At 39.1% G+C, this 22,871-nt stretch overlaps 5 protein-coding genes and 2 non-coding genes across 13 annotated transcripts in view; 4 read left to right on the top strand and 3 right to left on the bottom strand.

The window, feature by feature from the left end:
• LOC135632944 (probable magnesium transporter NIPA2) overlaps positions 1-6,371 on the top strand; it is a 6,639-nt gene extending 268 nt beyond the window's left edge. The window contains exons 1-9 of one of the 5 annotated variants that reach the window (XR_010494852.1): positions 1-489; positions 713-769; positions 2,429-2,519; positions 2,604-2,764; positions 2,978-3,105; positions 3,180-3,317; positions 3,725-3,829; positions 4,360-4,702; positions 6,236-6,371. The exon at positions 1-489 is cut by the window's left edge and continues 268 nt beyond it. Coding sequence is in view for 4 of the 5 variants with exons in the window: in XM_065141861.1 (XP_064997933.1) it covers positions 363-489; positions 713-769; positions 2,429-2,519; positions 2,604-2,764; positions 2,978-3,105; positions 3,180-3,317; positions 3,725-3,829; positions 4,360-4,536 (984 nt within the window). In the remaining variant the exon portion in view is untranslated. Of the gene's footprint in view, positions 490-712; positions 770-2,428; positions 2,520-2,603; positions 2,765-2,977; positions 3,106-3,179; positions 3,318-3,724; positions 3,830-4,359; positions 4,914-6,235 lie in introns of those variants that run through there. The other 4 variants (XM_065141863.1, XM_065141862.1, XM_065141861.1 and 1 more) reach the window with 4 other exon arrangements.
• Positions 6,060-7,276, bottom strand: LOC103978446 (uncharacterized). Of its 2 annotated transcripts, XM_018822890.2 has the most exons (2): positions 6,534-7,276; positions 6,060-6,442 (listed from the first exon to the last, which is right to left on the bottom strand). In XM_018822890.2, the coding sequence occupies exons 1-2, from the start codon at positions 7,274-7,276 to the stop codon at positions 6,259-6,261; spliced, it is 927 nt and encodes a 308-aa protein (XP_018678435.2). In that variant the 3' UTR covers positions 6,060-6,258. The 2 variants fall into 2 exon arrangements, with proteins under 2 accessions (XP_018678435.2, XP_018678434.2); XM_018822889.2 differs by having other exon boundaries at positions 6,060-7,276.
• An 875-nt stretch (positions 7,277-8,151) lies between these two features.
• LOC103978429 (uncharacterized) lies at positions 8,152-9,403 on the top strand. Its single transcript, XM_009394222.3, has one exon. It carries the CDS (start codon positions 8,297-8,299, stop codon positions 9,230-9,232), a length of 936 nt encoding a protein of 311 aa, XP_009392497.2. The 5' UTR covers positions 8,152-8,296; the 3' UTR covers positions 9,233-9,403.
• Positions 9,404-9,867: 464 nt separating this feature from the next.
• On the bottom strand, positions 9,868-11,567 carry LOC103978427 (uncharacterized). Of its 2 annotated transcripts, none has more exons than XM_009394220.3 (3): positions 11,257-11,567; positions 11,080-11,187; positions 9,868-10,965 (listed from the first exon to the last, which is right to left on the bottom strand). In XM_009394220.3, the coding sequence occupies exons 1-3, from the start codon at positions 11,302-11,304 to the stop codon at positions 10,051-10,053; spliced, it is 1,071 nt and encodes a 356-aa protein (XP_009392495.2). In that variant the 5' UTR covers positions 11,305-11,567; the 3' UTR covers positions 9,868-10,050. The 2 variants fall into 2 exon arrangements, with proteins under 2 accessions (XP_009392495.2, XP_009392496.2); XM_009394221.3 differs by having other exon boundaries at positions 11,080-11,172; positions 11,257-11,564.
• Positions 11,568-14,757: 3,190 nt separating this feature from the next.
• Positions 14,758-15,646, top strand: LOC103978426 (uncharacterized). Its single transcript, XM_009394219.3, has one exon. The coding sequence runs from the start codon at positions 15,222-15,224 to the stop codon at positions 15,516-15,518; it is 297 nt and encodes a 98-aa protein (XP_009392494.2). The 5' UTR covers positions 14,758-15,221; the 3' UTR covers positions 15,519-15,646.
• Positions 15,647-17,993: 2,347 nt separating this feature from the next.
• LOC135634441 (U2 spliceosomal RNA) lies at positions 17,994-18,190 on the bottom strand. The gene has a single exon (XR_010495358.1). It is a non-coding gene; the product is annotated as a U2 spliceosomal RNA (small nuclear RNA).
• A 4,324-nt stretch (positions 18,191-22,514) lies between these two features.
• LOC135634444 (U2 spliceosomal RNA) lies at positions 22,515-22,710 on the top strand. The gene has a single exon (XR_010495361.1). It is a non-coding gene; the product is annotated as a U2 spliceosomal RNA (small nuclear RNA).
• Positions 22,711-22,871: the final 161 nt, after the last annotated feature.

Here is a 22,871-nt window from a genome sequence, read left to right as displayed (position 1 = left end):
AAAAATGAGAGAGAGAGAGACGCCGTTTTGGATAGGTTTGATGGGCTTTTGAGGCGTTGTTGAATCAAGGAATACAAAGTTCCGATCTTTCCTATGTTGTGGTCGTTCGCGATTTTGTCTCGCTTGCAGAAAACGGAATCCTTTCGATCCATGGGCGTTTGATGTGATTTCCCGGTCGTAGGAAAACAATGCTTCTGTCTTCGTCTGTCTTCCTGATGAGGGAAATCACATAACAGTGGTTCCTCTTTGTGTTATTCCGAGGATTCTTGGTTTACGTGGAGCAATTCGACAAAGGTTTGGTTCTTTTGAAGCTCTTGTTTGTTGAGTACGTCACTTGGAGGGTGGGAATTCAGGCTCCTGCAATGGAAATGTCTTCTGACAACATTCGGGGATTTGCGTTGGCCCTCTCCTCGAGCTTTTTCATCGGGTCAAGCTTTATAGTAAAGAAGATAGGTTTGAAGAAGGCAGGGATGTACGGTGTCAGAGCAGGTTCTGCTTATTTTTCCATATTTCATCATTAATTTTGGTTGGACTCCGAATTTATTTTTTCTTCTTGCATATTGCATTTGGGTTCACTAGACGTCTTATATGTGGTTCAGGGATCTAATCTTCTAGATGTCAAAAACGCAGGAGTACATACTTTTAGGAACAAAAGTGCATAATTTGTTTCAACGTGGTTAAACATATAATTCAGTTGCTTTTCTTCTTTCAGGATCTGGAGGGTTCTCGTACTTATATGAGCCTTTATGGTGGCTTGGAATGATTACTAGTAAGTTCCATTATGAGTAGTTCATTTTATTCTGTTACGTTATGCATTCCCAATTACTTGCAGGTTTTGCCTCTATGTTTTTTTTAGTATTGATCTTTTCTGAAAGTTATAAATACTTCTGAGCAAATGTGTAGGCACCCTTTTAGTTGTGGAAGTGTTTGTAGTAATCAACATGCTAATGTTCTAGTGCAAAATTTGGCCCCTGATGAGATCATGGTCACAGCAAAGATCCATTGATGTACTATCAATGTAATATTGAATTTTCACAAAGATCTAACTAATGTCTACTCTCTGCTCCTTTTGTTGCTGAATTTAACTGTATCAGTATGTTTTAAGACAAAAACTTCATAATCAATGCAATCCAGAGGTGACTGCATTTTGATTTGCATATATTGAAAGAAAAAGAGATCGATAGATAAGTAGATAGCGAGAAAGAGGAGGGAATAGTAGGAGGCTCAACATATAGGATGAAATAAGATAAATATGTGGAGTTTATGGACACGGAGTAACAAGGTGAAGAAATTTTTGGAGACAAATTCATTTTTAACATTGCTTTCAATTATTTAACCTATTGATTAGGAAAACCACGCTTTTAGTTTTATCCTTCAACTTTGTCATTATACTTATGTCAGAAGTGACAATCATACAAAGTGATTCTTTTTTAATAAAAAACATGACATTATAGACAGATCGTATGAATGATTAAAACATTTGTTGAAGCTTAGACCTTATCAATAAAATGTGATATTATTTAGTTCTTCCTTATCAATTAGTTTGTTAAGCTCAGAAAGTTTGATATATTATTTAACAACTATCATCACCAGAGCAATGACTTCCATCAAATTGGAAAACCTATAGACCTTGTTGATATTTGTTCTCTCTGTTGTATTTATTATCTAATATCTATTACATTTGTCTTATTTTATGTAACATAAACAATTCCATTGGGTTGTTTCAAACTTAAGTGTGGCTGTACATGGGTCACACTTAAGTGGGCTGTACGTGGGTTTTAATTTTAATGACCAATCTATTTCAGCTAGTAACTAATGGATCCTGAACTCAACAAAAATTAACTCATCCCAATTTCTAGTTTCACCACTTAATTTGTACATCAGCATTGTTACATATGCATTGATTCTGTCAACCACTCGCAGCAATTTGGTTAATGCCCTAGGAGATGTGGTTTCCAAAATAATCAGATTCCACCTGCATTGGTAAATATCTGTGTTTAATTCTAGCAACCTTCTACCTACATTTTAGTCAGTCTGATGTGACTCACCTAGATCTTCTACAGCTATATTAGCTGATGTGATGATATATCATTTTCTTATCCTGGATTGTCATTGCTAATTAAAGGATGTTCTTTTTTATCTTGTCAATAGTAATTTTAGCAAGAAGATTGTGGAGATATTGTGCCAATTCTTTTTTGATAGCTGTCGATAACATCTAATCGGATCAGTTATTGCCATTTTTAATATAATTTTGATACTGTGGGGAATTTGTATGTGAAATCTGATAATTGCCATCTGTTATTTAAGTTTCTGTGACTCTATGTCCTATACTGGGATTATCCTCAGTAATCATTAGCTCTTCTTGAGCCCCTTTATCTCCCATTTCTTGCTCATTTAGATGTGTTGCTTTGGCTTTTTTGTCTTCTAGTGATTGTTGGTGAGATAGCTAATTTTGCTGCTTATGCATTCGCTCCAGCAATACTTGTTACTCCTTTGGGAGCTTTGAGTATCATTGTCAGGTATGGTGCCATATGACTCTTCTAGTAAAGTCCATTCTCGATAATTATATGATCTTGTTTCTCCCTAAATCTATTTTCGTGCAGTGCAGTACTAGCACATTTCGTTTTGGATGAGAAGCTCCACATATTTGGTGTCCTTGGTTGTGTTCTTTGTGTTGTGGGATCTACAAGTATAGTTCTACATGCACCAAAAGAGAAAAACATTGAGTCAGTGAAAGAAGTTTGGTACCTAGCTACAGAACCAGGTACCGACATTTCTAGTTGCCACAAAAGATAACTACATTCACTATTTTCTATTGCGATAACACTCAGTATAGATTTTGAGTGACTATTTACTGTAAACACAATTGAATTGGATAATGCTGTAAAATATATCTGTAGTATGTACACTATATATTTGTGCTATGCCATGTGATCTCTATCTCTACCATTTCTAATTAGTAGCTTTTGTTTTACAGGTTTCATTGTTTATTCATGTGTGGTTGTCATCCTGGTATTAGTCTTAATTATCAGATTTGTTCCACGTTATGGTCAAACACATATGATCATATATGTTGGAATTTGCTCATTGATGGGTTCTTTGACGGTATGTTCAATTGCTTTCACAGCAAGATTTGATCTAAACAAATTATCTTGTTCATTATATATATGTTTGCACAGGTTATGGGTGTCAAAGCATTGGCCATTGCCTTAAAGCTTACCTTTTCAGGAATGAATCAATTTGTATTTGCTCAGACATGGTTTTTCACGGCTGTTGTGGTCATTTGTTGTCTCCTGCAGTTGAATTACCTAAACAAGGTAATTGGACAACTTTATCATGCAAATCCAATGCAATATGCACATCTGTGATTTATGATTATTGGAGAAATAAAATTGGATAATGGAACTTAATCATATCTTTGCTATCAAGGATTTGGAATTTTGCAGTTCTGGATTTTCTAAGTAATACAGTATCTTTCCTATCAATTTTGGATTTTTTGGCAGTCCTGGAGTTCTGGTTAAAATAAAGTTGCTGGGAAAATGGTTGCTCCAATATATATTGTATATTACATGAAGTTTCTCCAATTTTATATTGGACCTTCATCAACTGTTTGGTGTCTTTGAATGCAAAATTAATGGTTGGACAAGAAAAACTACAAATTCACTTGTAAGTTTGTAATTCTTCCTAGTGCTTTGAACTTTTAACATACGCCTTCAATGTGCAGGCTCTGGACAGTTTCAATACTGCAGTGATTTCTCCTGTCTACTATGTGATGTTCACATCTCTTACTATATTTGCTAGCATGATCATGTTCAAGGTAATCTACGAGGTGAAATGCTTTCCACATCTATTCTAGTATTTTTCTTTCTTATTCTTAAGCCTAATATGCCTTGTAGCCCATTTGTGAATAAAAGTCGAGTTAAGAATGTCTAATTCTTGTATTTGATATTATGCTCTCATGTTACACTGTAACATATGCCAGCAAACTTTTTTTCTTAGAGACATCCTCGTCACACTGACATTTTGGGAAAAACATACATTGTTCTTCTGAAATTAAGATTTTGATGCTTGGTTCTTTAAGTTTTGGCAATTTAATTTTTTTACCTGTCTATCAAGTTTGGTCATTAGTTTGACATTCCATGTGTCTCTCAGTTGGCAATCATTTTTTATTACTTTTTTTCCAGGTTTTGCAAAAACTTTGTTTTGGTAATAAGGAAATCTTTTATCATTTAGTTATTACTTCTTCTGATCATATTATATTTATTTTGGTATCAAGTTTAAATTAGTTGTTAAATGATTGATGCAGTTTAAACCTTCTCCCACATTTCATCCATACTTAACCTAATTTGTTGTTTCCAGGACTGGGCTTCACAGAATGCATCACAGATTGTCACGGAACTTTGCGGGTTTGTTACAATTCTTTCAGGAACTTTCCTTCTGCATAAGACCAAGGACATGGGAGAAACTATAGACCCAGAACCAACTATATTGTCAGAGACAGAACTTTCAAATGAGACAGAATTTTCAAACCACTAAATACCCCTACTTCAATTTCTCTAATCATTCTTATGATCCACCAAGTCTCTTGCGGATGAATTTGGGATTCCCAGACTTTATCTGTGGATGTGACTTCTAGGCCAACTAAATTTATTAAGGTGCAACAAGGCATGCTTCAGGAACTCAAACACTGACACAGCTAGAGGTGAGTTTTCACACTTTCCTGGATAATATGTGCAGCAAAAAATTGTTCCGAGTAAAATGATTCTGAAAACTAGTCAGCAGACAACAAGACCCATGAATTGAAGCACTGCTTGTCCTAACTTTTGGGTGGATAGGCCATTTTATTTAATTCTGTACATATGAAGGCTTCTTGCAACTAATTCTAGATCAGAATGAAGTAAATACTTTTGCCAGCCTTAGTTTTTCTGTCATAAGCCTTAGCATAAGCATGCAAATTTCATTGTCATGGTTGTATGTTCACCTACATCCTTCATGAATTTCATCTTTTATGATGTTTATTTTTTGGTTATCATGAAGACATAAAAGACTTCATACTGTGACAATAATACAGATGAAAAATGTATGCCCTTATGAGTTAAATTCTAATTATAAAAGAAAAGGTTTTTGTATGTAGGTAAAACTTATAGAGAGGTCATAAAAAATTTTAAAATAAGAGTGAATATAAAAAAACCAAGATACAAATTTAAAATTAATTAAGAAAGCAAAATAATATATATAGACAATAATAATCTTGACAATGGCATTAGGATTGATGACAGTGGTTGTCTATTGCTGCTGCTTCTGTAGCAGCTCCTCTGCATGCTAAGGTTGATACTGTATCTACCAAATGCAGCAGTGCAAACTAATAGAAAGGAAGCATAACCATTGAGCAAATTGCGACACATTCACAGAACTGTTGCAGCATTGAGGTTCGGTTGAGTACGTCATATTTATGTAAAGCTGTTCCCATAGTGCTGCAATAAGTAGGACTGCAGTTTTAGTACTGAGGAAAGGAAATGTAAATGCATTGAGGTGGATGTAGTCAGATCAAAGGCTAAGGCAAACATTTATCTAGCAGTGTAAATAGTTTTAATCAACTGCAAAAAACCAGGAAAAGTTAAGCAGGGCTATCATGATGGAGAGAGGGGAGAAAGTAGTCACTTTGAGAGGAGACAATGCGTGATGACTGGAGAGAAAGAGAGAGAGAGATAAATGGGGTTCTCATGGTGCTGCTGTAGGTGGCATAAATCATTGCTAGAAAAGGTTGTGTCCTTAATGATCAAAAATTTCTGGGGCAACTCTGCTTGGCAGTGTGATGTTGTCATATTGTGATCAATAATATAGGATGCATAACATCTGCCAGTACTCTCTTCCGGCCAAAGCTGTGATGTTCTTCAAGCCAATTGCTAGTAGAAGATGCTTCTTTCATTAAAGAAAAGCATCGTACTAGAGGTGTAAGAAAACATTGACCCACAACTTTTTAATTGATCCCATCAGGTGATGATAAGAAGATGTCATTAGTGAGAATATTGCCAAAACGCACAAAACCAGTAGCAGAGTTGGGTAATACTTCAAAGAGCAACTAAAATATTCTGATAGATAGCACTATATTTCTTTTTACAGAATTAACAGATCATTTATTAGCTAAATTTTATGACTTACTGCCACTATGAAACATCTTCATTTCCTTTAGAACTTTAGATATCTTCATCAAATTGTGTTTCCTCATTCCCAGGTTCATCTTACCAGCAGATAGCCTCAGTGCTTGAAGGCAACACAATTGCCCGACTGCTGCTTCCTCTTGTTCTTCTTCTTCTTCTCCAACATCAGCTCTCTTTGCTTTCTTCTTCGCCTTCTTCTTTCGAGCGCCTGCCTCACCAGCATTAGCCTCGTACGCCTCCCAGAGCAGATCCATCTCTTGGCCACCTTCGCCCACCTTGCCCTGTTTGTACAGCTTGTGCGTCATTCGTTCCTCGTAGAGCTTGCAAGCCAATGTCCTCTTCCACTCTCTCTCCTTCCTCACCGATCCATACCTCTGAAGACTCTCGGTGGTTCCACTGATGCTGTGCGTTCTTCTCTCCGACATGGATCTTGTTAGATGTTCTCCTGCCCCCGGCTTGTGCTCCACAGCTTCACGCCCTTTGGGATGCTCTGCTACTCCATTAATGGGTACGAGGTTCTCGCCATCCGTGGCTGGAGTTCTGCTTTCTCCGCTCCCTACCTGACCTGGATGCCTCTCCTCTGCTTCATGACCAGAACAAGCGCCCTCCACGAGCTCACCAAATGGCCTGGTATTATCGATCGGTGACAGAACCATCGACGTAAACTGCTCCACCAGGTCGAGTTCCCCATTGTCTTGGAGCTTGTCCTTGAGAACGTCGAGGACGACGCAGCAAGTTCTACCGAGGAAATCCGGTGGCGCCGCCGCCGGAGGCGCCTCGTCTAGGTAGGGGGAGACCGTGAGGAGAACCAACAGGAGGATCGAAGTAGAGAGGAGGAGGGGAGAGAGGAACGAGAGCAAGTGGAGAAGGTAAGGTAAGAAGAGCAGCAAGTAGGCCAAGTGCAAGGGATGGGAGGTGAAGAAGGTGCACAAGGAGATGAAGTCCTCCAAGAGGTAGGCCGGAAGAAGACTGGGAGTGCCATAAGTGCATAGCTTAGGCATGTCTTCTTCTCCCTCAGCCTTGTTTGGAGTCTGGTGTGGTGAGGAAGAAGAAGAGAAGGATGCAGCAAGAAATGATTGCTGCTGTTTCCTTGTATTCGGTGGCAAAAGTGCCATGAACAGAGGAGGGAACTAGGGAAGAAGATAAATAGTGCTGCAAACATGGCCACAGTTTCCTATTCTGCGTCCTCAAGTTTGGCCATTCCCATAATGCAGCTTTGGCTACTAAAGATAACAGAGCATAGTTAGGAAGCAAAATCATGATAATTTGAGCCTTTATCTTTGGATTTATTTGAATTAGGGACAGCTAAACAAGAGCTCATGAGGAAGATGAGAGATGGACGAGGTGAGGGAATTGGGTTACCTACAGATGAGCATCATTGAGGGCAACTTTTATCCTTGAGCTCATGTCCAGTCTGCTGTTCTTTCCTTCAGGTCTCACCACCTCTACATGCCCTCTACATTTGGTTCCGGTTATTACTCTCATTAATGCAAACACCTGCCCCTCAACCTGCTTCTTGTGTTGTTAGACCTTTCGTTGCTCGAAGAGGGCATGCCACACTGTTGCCTTCCATGTACCCCAAACAAGCGATATGGAAATATAAGTGGCCGACAAAGAAGAGATAGAAGATGTCTTACCTTTCTTCCCTGTCTCTCCTTCCTACTTAATTGAGCTTGATTTGATTGCATTGATTTCATTCAATTTTATTTGATCATTACATTAGTATAACTCATAATATTATGCAAATCTAAATCTAACCTTAGACCTACAAATTCTTTCCTTTTTTATTATTAGGATTTATTATTAGCAAACCAACCTCAAAGTCAAAATAATAACAATAATAATAATAATAAAAGAGAAGCTATCTGTCTCTTAGTCATAAACATCTGACAAATTGTGTACGCTTTTGGGTTCCTACATTTAATACTTCTTCATTGTGGATGCGCGTGGGCCGCTTCCCCATGTGCTTCTTTTATCATGGTCCTTTAAAATCAGCAAACCCATGTATGGAGTAACATCATTGTATACAACACAGCCTTTATTACACTCGAAGACTCGAAACTCCTTCCCACCCACCACGTTTGACAATCTCTCTCTCTCTCTCTCTCTCTCTCTCTCTCTCTCGCTCTCTCTTGATGCCGTGTTGTTGCACTTCCCGTGAACTCCATTCACCCACCACCTTTAAGACTCCCTGTCCCTCCCCACTCTCTCTCTCTCTCTCTCTCTCTCTCTCACGTTCTATCTTTGCATGCGTTCTTGTTGCATTCATGGGTACGTCAGCAGCAGTAGAAAGCCCGAGCAGCGGGTGGAGGAACCGCAACAGGAGCGCATCCCCTTCACCGGAGTTCGAGTTCTGGATCGATGCCAACCCCTCGTCTCACCAACCCCAGCTCCTGACCGCTGACGAACTCTTTTCCGACGGCCTCCTCCTCCCCCTCGGCCTCCTGTCCCTCCCCTTGCCTGGCCACACCCGGACCGCCGCACGCCAAACCGAACCAGTTCAGCAGCCTCCGCCTCCGCCGCCGGCACCGAAGCCCATTACGGCATCCGCCGCGTGCTCGTCTACCTCGGAGTCGAAGCGGTGGAAGGACATGTTTAAGGTCGCGGAGAGGAAGGGAGCGGAGGAGAGGAAACTGCTGAAGGACCGGAGGAGCGGCGCCGCCGTGCTCAACATCGGCATCTGGCCTTTCTCCCGGAGCCGCTCCGCCGGGAGCGCCACGACCTCCGGCGGCCGACCCCGGGCCGCGGCCTACGGCCGGAAGGCCAGCAGCGCTCCCTGCTCGCGAAGCAGCTCTCGCGGGGAGTCCTCCAAGCCCGCCTCCCCGTCGGCTTCGGCGGCAGCGGGCGCGAGGAAATGGGCCGCCAGGCCGGGCCGGGCAGACGGGGTTCACGTCGGCCGGTCCAGCCCGGTCTGGCCGTTCCGCTGCGGCTCGAACGTCGTTGAACCGGTAGCCCGGAGGCGACCCGACCACAGGCGTAATGTCACCGCCAAAATGAAAGGTAACGGCGGTGGCGTCGGGGCTATGGTGCTCAACTTAAGTGTGAACACTTGCATCGACCTGCAGTGGTGACGATAGGACAGGGTTCACCGGCACTCCTATCAGTCTCAAGTGCCGATGATGATGATGTACATTAGTTTTCCTCTTCCTTAAAACTTTTTTAGCATTTTCTTTTGTTACTGTGGATTATAGCCATAATTATAAGTAATTATGTACATGAAAGCAATCTACATCTTTAGTCTATTATCTCATTATAATGTACTTATGGCTGATTCCAACCTCGGCGACTGGAGCAAGATAAGCTTCAGCTACAGCAGCAATTGGTAGCAAGTTTTTTGGCAGGATTGTGTTATGTGCCATGTCCAAGATTAGTTTTTTGTCCTCGTCTTCCACGCCTTGTGTTTGTTCATGTTCCCCGGTAGAGATCAATGTGCCTTCGTCTTCTCCCTCATCGTGATGCTCGAGGAAAAGGACTGTGAGATGATGCAACGTCCACCAGCTGTTCGACCTTTTTACCACACAAATTTGCGTGATTTCTCATCTGCATTTAGTGGATCTCTCTATTTTCATTAAGAATGGTGGTGTGGAGTGGTGTGATCCATCGATGAGAGGAGGTTTCGATCTCGTCATGGGGATTCTATTCGTCATTTGATCGATCATCTCGTGTGCATAAACTCCACAGATCGAGGTAATTATGGAGGGTTAAATTAATATGAAGTTTACCGGGGTGAGGGCAAATTTGTTATTTTCACACTGTCAAAGGATAGACATGTAAAAGCGCTTGTTCTTGTTCGCTTCTAGGAAGACATGCAGTCTATGCGTTCTTCGAATTTGATCATGAGCCGTTCATCCTTTAACACGAATCTTAACAGGAGATGTGCAGGATGAACTCAACCCTCGAGCTGAGGCAGCGTCGTGTCGAAGGCCCTCCGCCTCACCAGAAGGCAGGTGACCTTGGAAGGGTTGGCGTGGGTGTTGTCGAGCGTACACAACACGAAGTCGGGCCTGTGCAGGGCGAGGCTGAGCCGATCCTCCCCGACGACGAGCGCCGCAGCGTCGAGGAGCACGTGCCACGAGTTGCGGTGCGCCTCCGAGACCCAGTGCATCGAGTACCGCGCCCCCCTGGCCTCCGCCGGGTAGGCGAATAGCCCCTTGGGCCTCTGCTTGCTCTTCCTCCTGAAGTATTGGCTCAGCTGCGAGCCCTTGATCCTGAGGTCCAGCCATGTCGCCGGCGCCGCGATCACCTTCGCGTCCTTGTACGCCGCGAACTCCCGCACGCAGTCCGCCTCCTCGTCGAGGATGGACATGTAGTAGTTGTGACGGAAGAAGGGGTAGCTCTCCCCGACCAGCATCATGGCGTCTCGGTAACTCGGCGCGAAGAGCACGACGTAGTCCTCGTCGGTGAGGCCGCAGTGTCTGAGAACGCGGTTCTGAGCTTGGATCTCCGGAATCGATATGAAGCTCCCAGGGAAGGAGGACTTCCTGGCGAGGATGTCGAGGAGGCGTGACGGCTCCAATCGAGTCATGTCGAGGTCGGGGTGGTTGCTGGCCATGGAGGGAGAGCAGGAAGCTTCCCTTGCTCCGCCTGGGGACTTGTCGTTGCAGTAGGCGGAGTACAAGTCGTTCTTGTCGCCTTCCTCGATCAGGCCTTGAGAGTACTGCGGATACTTCGCGAGGACGTACTGCTCCACGTACTGCATCTCGGTTGGGGTTATCGGCCCTGACCACCTCAGATCGAGGCCGCGGAGTGTGGATATGGCCTCGGCCACGATGTGGGGAGGAATGAACTCGCGAGGACATACCTTCTGGTGTTCATCGCACGCACGGTGTTCGACAGAAGTTGCAAATCAGTATTCGTACAACTTCGCTTCTTCTACATTCCTAAGAAGTTCTGAAGCAGAGCAAGATGAGATATTTACCTTGACAACCATGCTATTTGGTCTTGAATTTGGTAGAGGTGATTTGGGCATCGAGCTAAAGATCGACTCTTGGCAATCCTTTCCTTCCAAACTCTGCACGGAGTTGTTCTGTCAGAATTCAGGATGTAAACTGGAGGAAGAGCTTCTACATCTAGAAATCTTTCTACGAGAACATACCTCATATTTAGCATGGAGAGCGATAGATTCCTCCACATTTCTGCCCATGCTTCCTGATTCTTTAACTCAGGCGGGCTACAAGAATTGAAGTGTCTTGCTACCTTATAGTCTCAAGCAAGAAAGAATTGAAGGAGAAAGAGCAACGCCGCCAATGAGTGGAGCAATTCTGAGGCTCTTGATCTTTCCAATATTATGAGTGGGTGGCACCAGCATATGCTTGATTCCTTCAATATACAAAGATATAACATCATTCAGCATGTAACTTTGGCTTCTGATAGGAGGATGATTTCAGAGTAAATGAAATGGTTCTTTGATTGGGTCACAGCTTAAACAAGTCAAGAAATTTGGTCTAGGAATAGGAGCCATGCTCTGTTGGTTTAATTATTAGGAGAACTAATTCCACCAATATGAACAGAAATGAGTGATCGGAAGAGGTCAAAGTTAGGTGAAAAGGTAGAGAATTGAAATAAATATTTTGCTTCTTTTGATGGGAATAGGCTATGTCAGTATAAGAATTTAATAGCCTTGAAGGATAATGACCTGGTCTGGAGTCTTGTGAGGATGATGGAAGGTGCAACAAGAGAAGGGACCCATTCAATTTTCTAAGTTTGGAGAGGATGGAACCTTGTTGGGAGAGAGGCTAGAGGTTGTCATGAGATCAGAAGAAGGCAACACATCAGAAAACTTGTTGAATTGGTAACCTAGATGTTAGTCCGCACTTTCTACTTTCCTTTTGGTTCTTCTACTCTTCTACTAAGTAATTTAGTTAACTATCCACCATTTGTGTGTCTTTCATGACAACAGTTGTCTGATTGAGAAATGGATCGATTGTGGTGACAATCAGAGCCAAAGATGGTGGAGTCTCTCAAGCTTTTGAAAAAGACATCAATTTTTGTCTATTCAAGCGGGTTGGGTATGTCAAAATTTCAAGCATTAATTTTTCTTTTTCTTTTAATTCTTAATGCATATCCTTATAAAATTTTGATGTTTCAATATTTTTGCTTCTTCTTTTACTTCAAGTTGCATGATGAAGTGCATCAATTCTAAATTTGGATTTCTTTAGACATATAAAACTGCATGTGTGAAAAACTAGCTCATCAATTTTTTTGGGTATATTAGGAGACTGATATAACTTTCTGAACAATCTACACACTATTTTAGTTTTCACAAAGAAAAAGAACTCAATGATGGAGTCGAAGGGGACTTATGCAATTCTTCCTTAAGCTTTTCCAACCAGTATTTCATGCACTTTAATTCTAGTATCAAATAAATCCTTTTGTCATCAGTATAGTAGACATGGTTCTCTTTAGCATAATTACTCTGCAGTATGAGCACATTGTGTAGGATTCAATAGATAAATGCCATTTTAACTTAGCCTGACATCTTCTTATCTCTGCTGAAAACTACATGTTACCATTTAAGTTTGTTTCCCAGACAAATCACAGATAAAACATAAAGTACACCACAGACACACCTAATAAAACCTGATCAAATTATTTTTCCTTAAGAACACATTCTCATCACATGTGAAAAGCTTAAAAATGGAGCTAACTTTAACAATAGGGGAAAAGGTTTTAGAGAGGTTTCAAGAATACTCTAGAGCAACTGGCTTTGCTTCTCAATGTATCAGTGTTGTTCATAGGTAGCATGAGATTAAAGATCATGATAATTCAGTCAACTTGCTTGAATGTGCTAGTGCCTCAGATGCTAGGAACTTGAGAGCACATAATGACAAGAGATCAAGGTCATGGAGACCAGAAAACTCTGAGAGAAATTTTTCTTTAGTCAGTACTATTTGTTTGAATCCAAAACAATGGAGTCAGCAATCAAGTGGCAATTGGAAACATCATGGTTGGCTAAGTCACCATCATCACCTTTTCATTGATGGGACATCTAATTAAAAAAATAAATCTCTACCTGCTTCAGAAACACTATTTCAAGTATTGCTCATAACTAAATCACTAAGCTAGCTATGGAACAAATCCCTGGGAAGTTTCATGGAAGCTACCCAACATGGTATGAAAAGGAAGCTCTCTTTTGCATCATATTTTTTCTATTGATCCCAGTAACAAGTTGCTCTCATAAGATTGAAGCATTCATACAATCAAAATCCTAAGGTCCTGACTTGTTCATCGAAGATCATTCAGTTTTCAGATTATGGAGGTCAATGAGAAAACAAAATCAGAGGATGTATGAGGATTTTGAACCTGCATGTGAGTTAAGAGACAGGGCTAGGATATGTTGGCGGGCCTGCAAGTAAATAGACAGACTATGATCTTGTCTAAACTTTAGAGAATCGGATGTGTTTATAGAATTAGATCACATATTCTACTGGGCAAGTCAACCTAAGATCAAGTAAATTAATTGTCTTGACTAAAGCAGAAGGCAAAAACAAGCCAATCTGTTGCTGGGGTGAAACTTTTGTATAGGTTGCTCAGGAAAACACTCCTCCCAGGTACAAATAGATCTGTTTGATCCTAGCAACATGGTGCCATGCTATGTTCAAAATTAGATATACATAAGAAGTCATCAATAAAATCACCAACTTTCTGATGTCTGAAAGCCAAATTCATAAATAGAAAAGTTGGTTTCCAAATAGAAATATTTGTAGTACCATTACCAATAGATTTTGAGGCACCTTGCTTAATCTCTTCAACATTCTCACATAGAAATCTTCATCTTCAAACTAAATTCTCTCTGGCTTCTATGTGCCATGAGTAGAATTCCCCATATTTAGCTGTAATAAGGTCCAACCAAACAAAATGCAGCTTTTGGAAGTAAATAAGAATTCTCTTAGTTAGTAATAGAGTATTGAATACTATATTCTCCCATATGAAGTCTCCAAGTGTGAAGAGATGTCTCGAATAACAGTTTTAGAAGTATATGTTTGAACTATGAACAGGTTTTTTAAGATTGAGCAGTCTTAATCATAAAAATGTGAGAATTTCTCACTCTGCGAGCCTCACGTTTAAGTTACTAGTTAATCATAAATGGCAATAACTCTGATCAAATTCATGTTTTATTCGATGCCCTTACACACAGTAATAAATCAACAACAGTTGACAGATGAGCAACTCTGGACTTGGATTTGATATTTCGAGGGAGTCTTCTTTTCTCAGTCATAAAACAGATGAGAATAACTGAGGGAGGTTAACTGATCTGTAAAAGCTATATTCACATTTGAAGTTTGAATTCCATGGAAGAATCAATTTCTTTAGTCTGATATATCTGAAAAAATAGTCTAAAATGTTTAAGTTTGAATCAATGATAATAAAATCATCGTTTCGGTTGGTTAGATTTTAGTTATCTATTTAGATCTTACTATTCATGGTCTTTTTTTTAAATAATGACAATCTCTTCATATTTTTCTTTTCTTTTTTCTTTCCCCCCACAACCTTTTATTTCATCCTTTTTATTTACATCAAATTTTAAAAAGATAATTTGGAAATTAAAACATAAAATTATAAATAGTAAATTTGGGGTCACAAATAAGAAACTTTTAGTGAGAAGATTAGAACCGGATATGGTCCAAGTCTTGTCCGAAACGGACAGTCTGAATTCCCTTTCCACTCCCAAGCGATTAAAGTCTTACAAAGAGAGAACGCTTTGGCTGAGAGACCAAACACCGAAGAGGGACCTCCCATTGGTTTCGAACCGTGCGCCCCAACAGGTTGATCCTCCAGCCAAAATGGGGGAGACGGCCGCCTGCTGCGTCATGGATTTCTGCCCACGGTGGAGCGGTGGAGATGTGTGTCAGCCCTTCGTCTACAGCGAAGCCCCCACACGACTCTCCAATCCACCACCATCCAAACCCAGCCCGCCCTCTTCTTCCCACAAGAGGGCAAGCAACCCCGGCGACCCTCGTGACGCCGCTACCTTCCCTCCCTCTCAAATAACTTCTCCCCCAAACGCAATCAGTTCCCAGGTGCAGCGATTTGGGCGCCAGCCGCGACGAGGCTTCTCCCATGGCCGGCCCACTGGTCCTCGCATCGCAGCTGGCTGCCGGGCTGGGCATCATCGCCGGAGCCATGATCGTGAGGTCGGCCGTGGTCCACCGCCCGACATCAGGCAAGCAGCCACGATGCACGACGTGCAATGGCACCGGCCGCATCACGTGCCTATGCTCGCGGTGGTCGGACGGGGACGTCGGATGCCGGACCTGTGCCGGGTCAGGCCGGATGGCGTGCAGGAGCTGCGGCGGCACCGGGACTGGCGGACCAATCCCGGTTCAAGTCCCGATGCAGTCGAACCGGCCCTCATAAGATACGTATCTTCGTTCTCTGATGAAGACATTCGCATGTATATTTTCCACTGCTTCAATTTGATGTGGTAAGTACATGTAGCAAATTACTGCTCGAAGTTCCATATAAAAATGCCTTCTTTAAACGCCTCTTCTTTTTCTAGTAAATGAATTTTTTTTGCCCCCTCCCTCTTGGAAGAGTGTGTAGTAGTTCATATGACAACTAGAGAAAGTAGAGAATCACAAGGAATCATCTTAAATGATATAATAAAGCTCTGTATATCCTACACATATATTATGTCAACTACTTTGGGTCTTATTATTGATTCTCTTAATTGTTCATTTGATATTAAGAATTGTGATTATGTTAATTTGTAATAATATTGAGCTGTTGACAACTATTTCTCGGGAGTTTAGTACTATAAACAGAGACAAACTCCCAATCATATCATATTTAAGAGAAATAATACGGAGAAAGGGTAGCAGAAGAGCCTTAGGCTCTTCATATTTAGTTATCGAGAGACTTCAAATCACAAACAAAATCGACATATACACTGGCAAAGGCATGAAATCAGATCCAATTGGTGGCCGAAAACCCAAAGATGCGAAAAAGGAGACACTGAAGAAACTAAGAAACCAAAAAAAAAAAGATCGATTTTCTGAAAAAGATTAAAAAAATGTTAGAGCTTAATATTGATCGGACCATTTCACCCAATCTAAACTTCCATCATGACATCATAGCAGACCGTGAATTCGTCTCTCTATGTTCGATTAAAATTTATGTAATGTTTTTCTTTAATTCGCACGTATTAAACCTAATCCAATTTGCATTTGAGAGGGATATTAGGGTCTGATATAAATTGGAGAGAGGGGTTAGTATCCAATTTGCATTTGAGAGGGATATTAGGGTCTGATATAAATTGGAGAGAGGAGCCACTAACCGGGCAAAAGATGAAGACTTACATTCGGAGAAGACGAAGTGGTCGTTGTCAAGGCGACGAGCTCGATTGCCGCTACCACGAATGCCTCCTATGCTCGTCGGAGCACGTTCATCTGCCCGTCCGGATCCCTTCGTCGCCCCCATACTCATTACTTATCCCCTCACCCGGAGATGGACCGAAGACAAGAGAGAGAGAGAGAGAGGGAGGAGTCGAAGATATTCAAATGCATTCGCTTGGTCGCTAAAACGTTCGGATTCGGATTCAAATTGATCAAGAAGTGAATCGGATCCGATTTGTTTGCTGATCCGGGTCTCTCTTAGCCCCAAATTTATTTGTTATATATATATATATATATATATATATAATATGCTATCTAAATATACGTTGACTTCGTAATAATGATGTTTCCTTGTAGAAATTAGATTTTTCTTAATATATTATAATTATTTTAATAAATTTTTTTCAGAAATATGTGAGGAAGACAGGATTCGATCTTAGCTAAACTATGTGACCTTTCGAAATTTTATAGGAAGTATATATATATATATATATATATATATATATATATATATATATATATATATATATATATATAACGTATTGGAAACAACACTCATCAATTAGGTTAAATGATTAAGATGAAGTGAAAAAAATGTTGAAGCACACACGCTTGCTGCATGGCCCCAAACGTGATGTTCGTGAAAGTCCACGAAGAGTTTTGGGATTAATGATTTAGTCGACTACGTACGGATATACGGATATGATGCCTTCCTTTGAGACTAAGAAAAATGACGAGGAAAAGAAGAAAGATCAAGAGATTAATTAACCTATGATTGATTATATATGTAAATATAATTGGATGATTTTTTTTAAAAGTATTATTTTTTAATGATGTCTTCAATTTTTTGTTTTCTAATTTGATACCCTTATTTTCCTCTAATATGTTAAATGATACTCATCGTCATTTTCTCGTTCTTGTTAGTATTATCAACCAGCTATCTCATTTTTATCCCATCATTGTGGTCTCATTTTTATCCCATCATTGTGGTCACTTTTATCTCTTCATTTTTGTCTCGTCATGATTGTCTTCATCTCGTCACTTCAATCGGATAATTTCTAACTCAATGCGACCACTTTCATCCCATCGTAAGATTTTATCATTTTCACCCATTGTGATTATCTTTTTCTATAGCTTCTGCTTCTCACATAAATAATATTTAAGATATTAGAGAAAAATAATAGTATCAAATGGGACAATCGAAGGAAAACAAAAAAACTTTTTTCAAAAATATATCTCAAAAAAAATTTATTAGTGACAATGGAAATTTTTTTGGATTAAACAATGATTAAGGCAGAAGAATGAATATTCTTGACACTGTAGTCTGTATTCTTTTTCCCAATCGACTTTTAATTTATCTTTTTATTACAGTCTGTTCTTTTTCCAAATCGACTACTACATTTTCCCAAGACGAGGACTTTTGTAAGCACATAAGCTAATTGGCAGAGGAATGAGAGCTAATTGACAGCATGTTGAAATGTTTGAACATTTGACTTGGTCGAGGCACGCCAGACCTGTGCAGTAGTGCAACGCACAGGCGACGCGTGAGGGTCCAAGTGGCAAGCCACTGCGGTGAACCCTTCCCCACAAGAAATTAATTTAATATCATAGTGGATCGATGACCCACGTATCAGATATTAAACTGATAAGAACAGATACTACACTTGATCTTAGCCAAAAGGCCGAGAAAGGTATGAGTTTACCATTTGCAACAGCCTTTCTTTTATACCGCTCCCATCTCGACAGAGAGCCATTGCTAACCGATGTGGGATTATTTGTATACATCGTCTCAACGGAGAGTCCCTTCTTTTATACGTTTGACGTTTGATAAGCATGATAATGATAAGTATTATTTATATCAATTCAATTTGATATGAATCTCTATGTATAAAATGTCTTCAGGTATAATCGAGAGGTCTTAGACGATCGATCTTATCCAAAAATCAAGATGAGTGAAGTTTTGAATGTGCTCTAAGTAATATGATAAAATAAAGAAAAAAGGGTTGCAAGCTATTGTAGCCATTTATGTGGAATGAGGTGCATGGTTGCAACTTTGCATGCAAGGTGCGATGTGGAGGAAAGATCTACGGTCTCCCCTTATGCCTATATAAGACGTCAAGATATAGAAGGAAGGATTCATCCATCTAGTGCAAAGAGGAATATAGAGAAAAAAAAAAAGAAAAAAAGAAAGAGAAAACAAAAAGTGACTAGAGAGAATTATTTTTGTTCTTTCCTCTTTGGTTTATCCCTTTTGTGAATTTTTATTTTTCTATTTCTCCTATTCAAGATAGAAGATATAATGTTTCTTCTTGTATTAGAGAGAAATTTTTACTTACATTTTTTTTACAATGAATACATTCTAGTTTGGCCGTGAATATTTCCCTCAACCTATTGAGAATCTTATCGTGTTATATATTGGTGTTATTATTTTAATTATTTTTTATATTCGATTTTATTACTCTAGATTGATACTATTTACTCACATCCGCTTTTACTTTTAGTTTTTATTTTTTAAATAATAATATAAGAGACAAAGGTTCAAAAAAATTAAAGATTATAGAGTTATTATTCATGATAAATTGGGAGAGTCAATTCAAGCAAGAATGCAAATCAACTAAAAGTAAAATAATAGTAATAAAGTTTTAGATCGAAAAGTTCAATGAAAGTAATTTCTCCCTAAGATGAAGATAAGAGCAATTCTAACAAACGATGGTAATTAAATACGGATTTAAAGATTTCACAAATGATAAAAAGTGCAAGGAGATGGATGACAATACAATTGCTATATTATACCCGATATCAATAGACGGAGTTTTATCTGGTATCACAATCAAGATAATAACAAAGGAGATCTGGAATACTCTCACAAGGTTATATGAAGCCAAAGTCACTTCCAACATGATCTTCTTTAGGAAAATGTTTTACACTCGTTGTATATTGGAATCTATATCGTGGAATCTATATCGTAATGAATCATATCAATATTAAATCTTAAATTTTAATGATGAAATTAATTGATGAGTTTACGATATAATGTGCTATTTGAGAAAAGCAATGTAAGACTAACTTCGATCATAAAAGATAAAATGATTGAAGTAAGAAAAATCAGATATTGGGTCAAAGTTAAAAAATGAGCATTGAGTCGGAAGAATCGGACGTTGTGCCAAGTTCGAAAGTTGCAAGAGTCAACTTGCTGATGGATCGAGCGATACGTCGAAGGTTCGGACGATGTACCGGAAGTTAGTCGGGAGTTTGGATAAATAAATGATAAGCCATACAACTTAGATTTACTGTCTTATAATTGTTTAAGTCCTTATTATCGAAGTTAGGTCTTAATTTGAGTTAAATTTGGGTGTAACCCTGCTAACTCAATTAGGGACCAACTAGGCCTGAGTTAGGACTGTTTTGGGCCAAGTGGAAGGCTCATTCTACTAGTCATAGATGTCTTATAAGTTAATCACAAAAGTGATAACATGTGTGACATAACACATAGTCTTGTTGTTTATTATTATTATGGTATTCTCTCACTTTATATTGCTGGTTGCATATATTGTGATGTCTATGAATCTGTGAAATAAGAATCGAATTGTGATAAGATCACGATAATGAGACTGATTCACCTTTAAACATAGACTCTAAATAATCCTAGTCATAGGTTACTCAAGAGGAACATCGAGATAACCGAACAAACTAGTATACTATATACTCGTACATATGATGGAGGCGGTCGATCTCATAGTTGCTCGTGTAGGGACACCAGGGATACAGTGTATGTGCTCATTAGAGAATAAGTTCACTGATTGATCCGCTTACAGAATATTGGATGGTTGATGATACCTCATTATCAAACAGTGATTCTGTCATCCTAGTAGTATATCTTGTCCTTAGACTTGAGATATCAAGGATGTCCTATATGAGTAATCCACTCTTTGATACCAAACTTATAGATTTGAAAGTTTCAAATCTTAGTACAACCGGTCATTGAGAGTGGTAATCAATCTTACGAGGGCTATTAAATGTCGATAGAGGATCATCCGCTCTCGGTATCATAAGAGGAATATCCTGTGTATTCTTGCTCAGACAAATCCTTGGCTAATGTCATTCAGAATGAGAGAAAAAGAGTTCTCTAAGAGAATTCGATTAGAGTGAGACTCGAGGAGAAACCGTATGGGCTTGACAGCACCATGCTCAATATACGATATTTGAAATATTAGATGGATGAGAGACTATAGATATATGGTAACTGAGGATAGATAAGTCCAAAGGATTATATTCCACTATATAGTATGAGGACACTTGAACTCCTTCATCCAATCAGATAGATCTGTAGAAATTCAGACATATACAATCTCCCTAAGTAAAACACTATCTTACACGTGAATTTAAGTTTTACGAGTTTTTACGTACCAATCTTCACATGACCATGAATACCTTTTTGAAAATTTTGGGGATTTTTATTTTTTGTTCTTCTGGTATGCATGTGATGTCATTCCTAGATTTCCTAATAGCGGTATCAAAGCCAATTTTTATACGAAAGATTGATTTTAAACTGCGTGTGTTATGTTTTAAGAAGAATTTTATCGTCAAAATTGTTAACACAAAAGCCGAGAAAGGGCAGCAATTGTTGCTACCCCTACTGTGCTTGCAGAATGGCCAAAGGCTGCTTACAACCTTGGCCATCTACAGTGACCAACGATCGGTAGCCCACGAGCCACAGGTAGGCAACTGCACGGGCGACACCTACGGGTGCTCCGTTGGGAGAATAAATTATTAAGAGTGTGGATATGATCCATTATGAAGTGGATTCTAACATACGACAAGTGCAAAACATTTTCTTTAAGATCATATTGTAAGTGACTTGGCTTTATATAACATTATCAGAGTATTCCAGATCTCTTTTGTTTTTATCTTTATTATGATATCGAATAAAACTCCAACTATAGATATAAGGTATAACATGGCAATTGCATTGTCATTCATCTCCTTCCACTTTTTGTCATTTATGAAATTTTTGAATATGTCTTTAATTACTGTCAAGCAATTATCCTTCCTTAGAATTACCCGTATCTTCATCTTTTGTAGGGAAAAATTATTTTGGTTGAACTTTTTGATCTCAAACTTTATTACTATTATTTTACTTGATTTGCATTCCTCCTTGAACCCAATTTATCATAAATAATAACTTTGCAACCTTTAATTTTTTTGAATCTTTGTCTATGATACCATTATTGAAAAAAGAAAAACTAAAACTAAAACTAAAAATGAATATGGGTAAATAGTATCAATCTAAAATAATAAAATCAAATATCAAAATCAACTAAAATAATAACACCAATTAACATGATAAAATCCTCAATTGGTTGTAGGAAACATTCACAAAAAAAACTAGAAGGTATTCATATAAAAATACGGAAGTACAAACTTCTTTGTAATACAAGAAAAGAAACATTATATCTTCTATTTTGTAATTGGAGAAATAAAAAAATAAAAATTCATAAAAAGGATAAACCAAAGAGGAAAGCACAAAAATAATTCTCTCTTCTCACTTTTTGTTTTTTCTTTCTCTATATTTCTCTTTGCACCGGATGGATGAATCCTTCCTTCTGCATCTTGATGTCTTTTATATAGGCATAAGGGGAGATGGTAGATCTCTCCTCCATATTGCACGGAGGTTGCAATGATGCACCTCTTCCACGCAAATGGCTGCAACCCATCCTGTTTCTTTATTTTATCTTATTACTTCACATGGAGCACATTTGAAACTTCACTCATCTTGATTTTTGTGTAAGATCGATCGTCTAAGACCTCTCGACTATACCTGAAAATATTTTATACATAGAGATCCATATCAAATTGAATCGATACAAATAATACTTATCATTATAATGAAACGTCAAATGTATAAAAGAAGGGGCTCTCCGTTGAGACGATGTATACAAATAATCCCACATTGATTAGTAATAGCTCTCAGTTGAGATGGGAGCGGTATAAAAGAAGGGCTGCTGCTAATAGTAAATTTATACCTTTCTCGACCTTTTGGCTAAGATCAAGTGTAGTATCTGTTCTTATCAGTTTAATATCTGATACGTGGGTCATCAACCCACTATGATATTAAATTAATTTTTTGTGGGGGAGGGTTCACTGCATGGCTTGCCATTGGGATCCTCATGCGTCGCCTATGCATTGCACTATTGCATGGGCCTGGCGCGCCTCAATCAAGTCAAATAGTCAAACATTTCAACCACAACTATTATTGATGGAAATCTGATAGGAGAATTATAAAAAATCATCAAATTATATTTATATATATAATCAATCACAGTTTAATTAATCTCTTGATCTTTCTTCTTTTCCTAGTCATTTTTTCTTAGTCTCA

The sequence above is a fragment of the Musa acuminata genome, chromosome BXJ3-3, assembly GCF_036884655.1.
Source record: "Musa acuminata AAA Group cultivar baxijiao chromosome BXJ3-3, Cavendish_Baxijiao_AAA, whole genome shotgun sequence".
In the NCBI taxonomy this organism is placed as follows: domain Eukaryota; kingdom Viridiplantae; phylum Streptophyta; class Magnoliopsida; order Zingiberales; family Musaceae; genus Musa; species Musa acuminata.
Note: the sequence above shows the minus strand (reverse complement) of the source record. Positions and strands in the feature narration are given on the sequence as shown.

Bases quoted from the DNA above. Each gene is read 5' to 3' on its own strand.
- LOC103978446 (XM_018822889.2), bottom strand. From the start codon at position 7,276: ATGGCACTTTTGCCACCGAATACAAGGAAACAGCAGCAATCATTTCTT.
- LOC103978429 (XM_009394222.3), top strand. From the start codon at position 8,297: ATGCCGTGTTGTTGCACTTCCCGTGAACTCCATTCACCCACCACCTTT.
- LOC103978427 (XM_009394220.3), bottom strand. From the start codon at position 11,304: ATGGGCAGAAATGTGGAGGAATCTATCGCTCTCCATGCTAAATATGAG. The intron at 11,188-11,256 runs GTATGTTCTCGT...GAATTCTGACAG, and splicing joins CTCTCCATGCTAAATATGAG to AACAACTCCGTGCAGAGTTT. The intron at 10,966-11,079 runs GTAAATATCTCA...GATGAACACCAG, and splicing joins CAAATAGCATGGTTGTCAAG to AAGGTATGTCCTCGCGAGTT.
- LOC103978426 (XM_009394219.3), top strand. From the start codon at position 15,222: ATGGCCGGCCCACTGGTCCTCGCATCGCAGCTGGCTGCCGGGCTGGGC.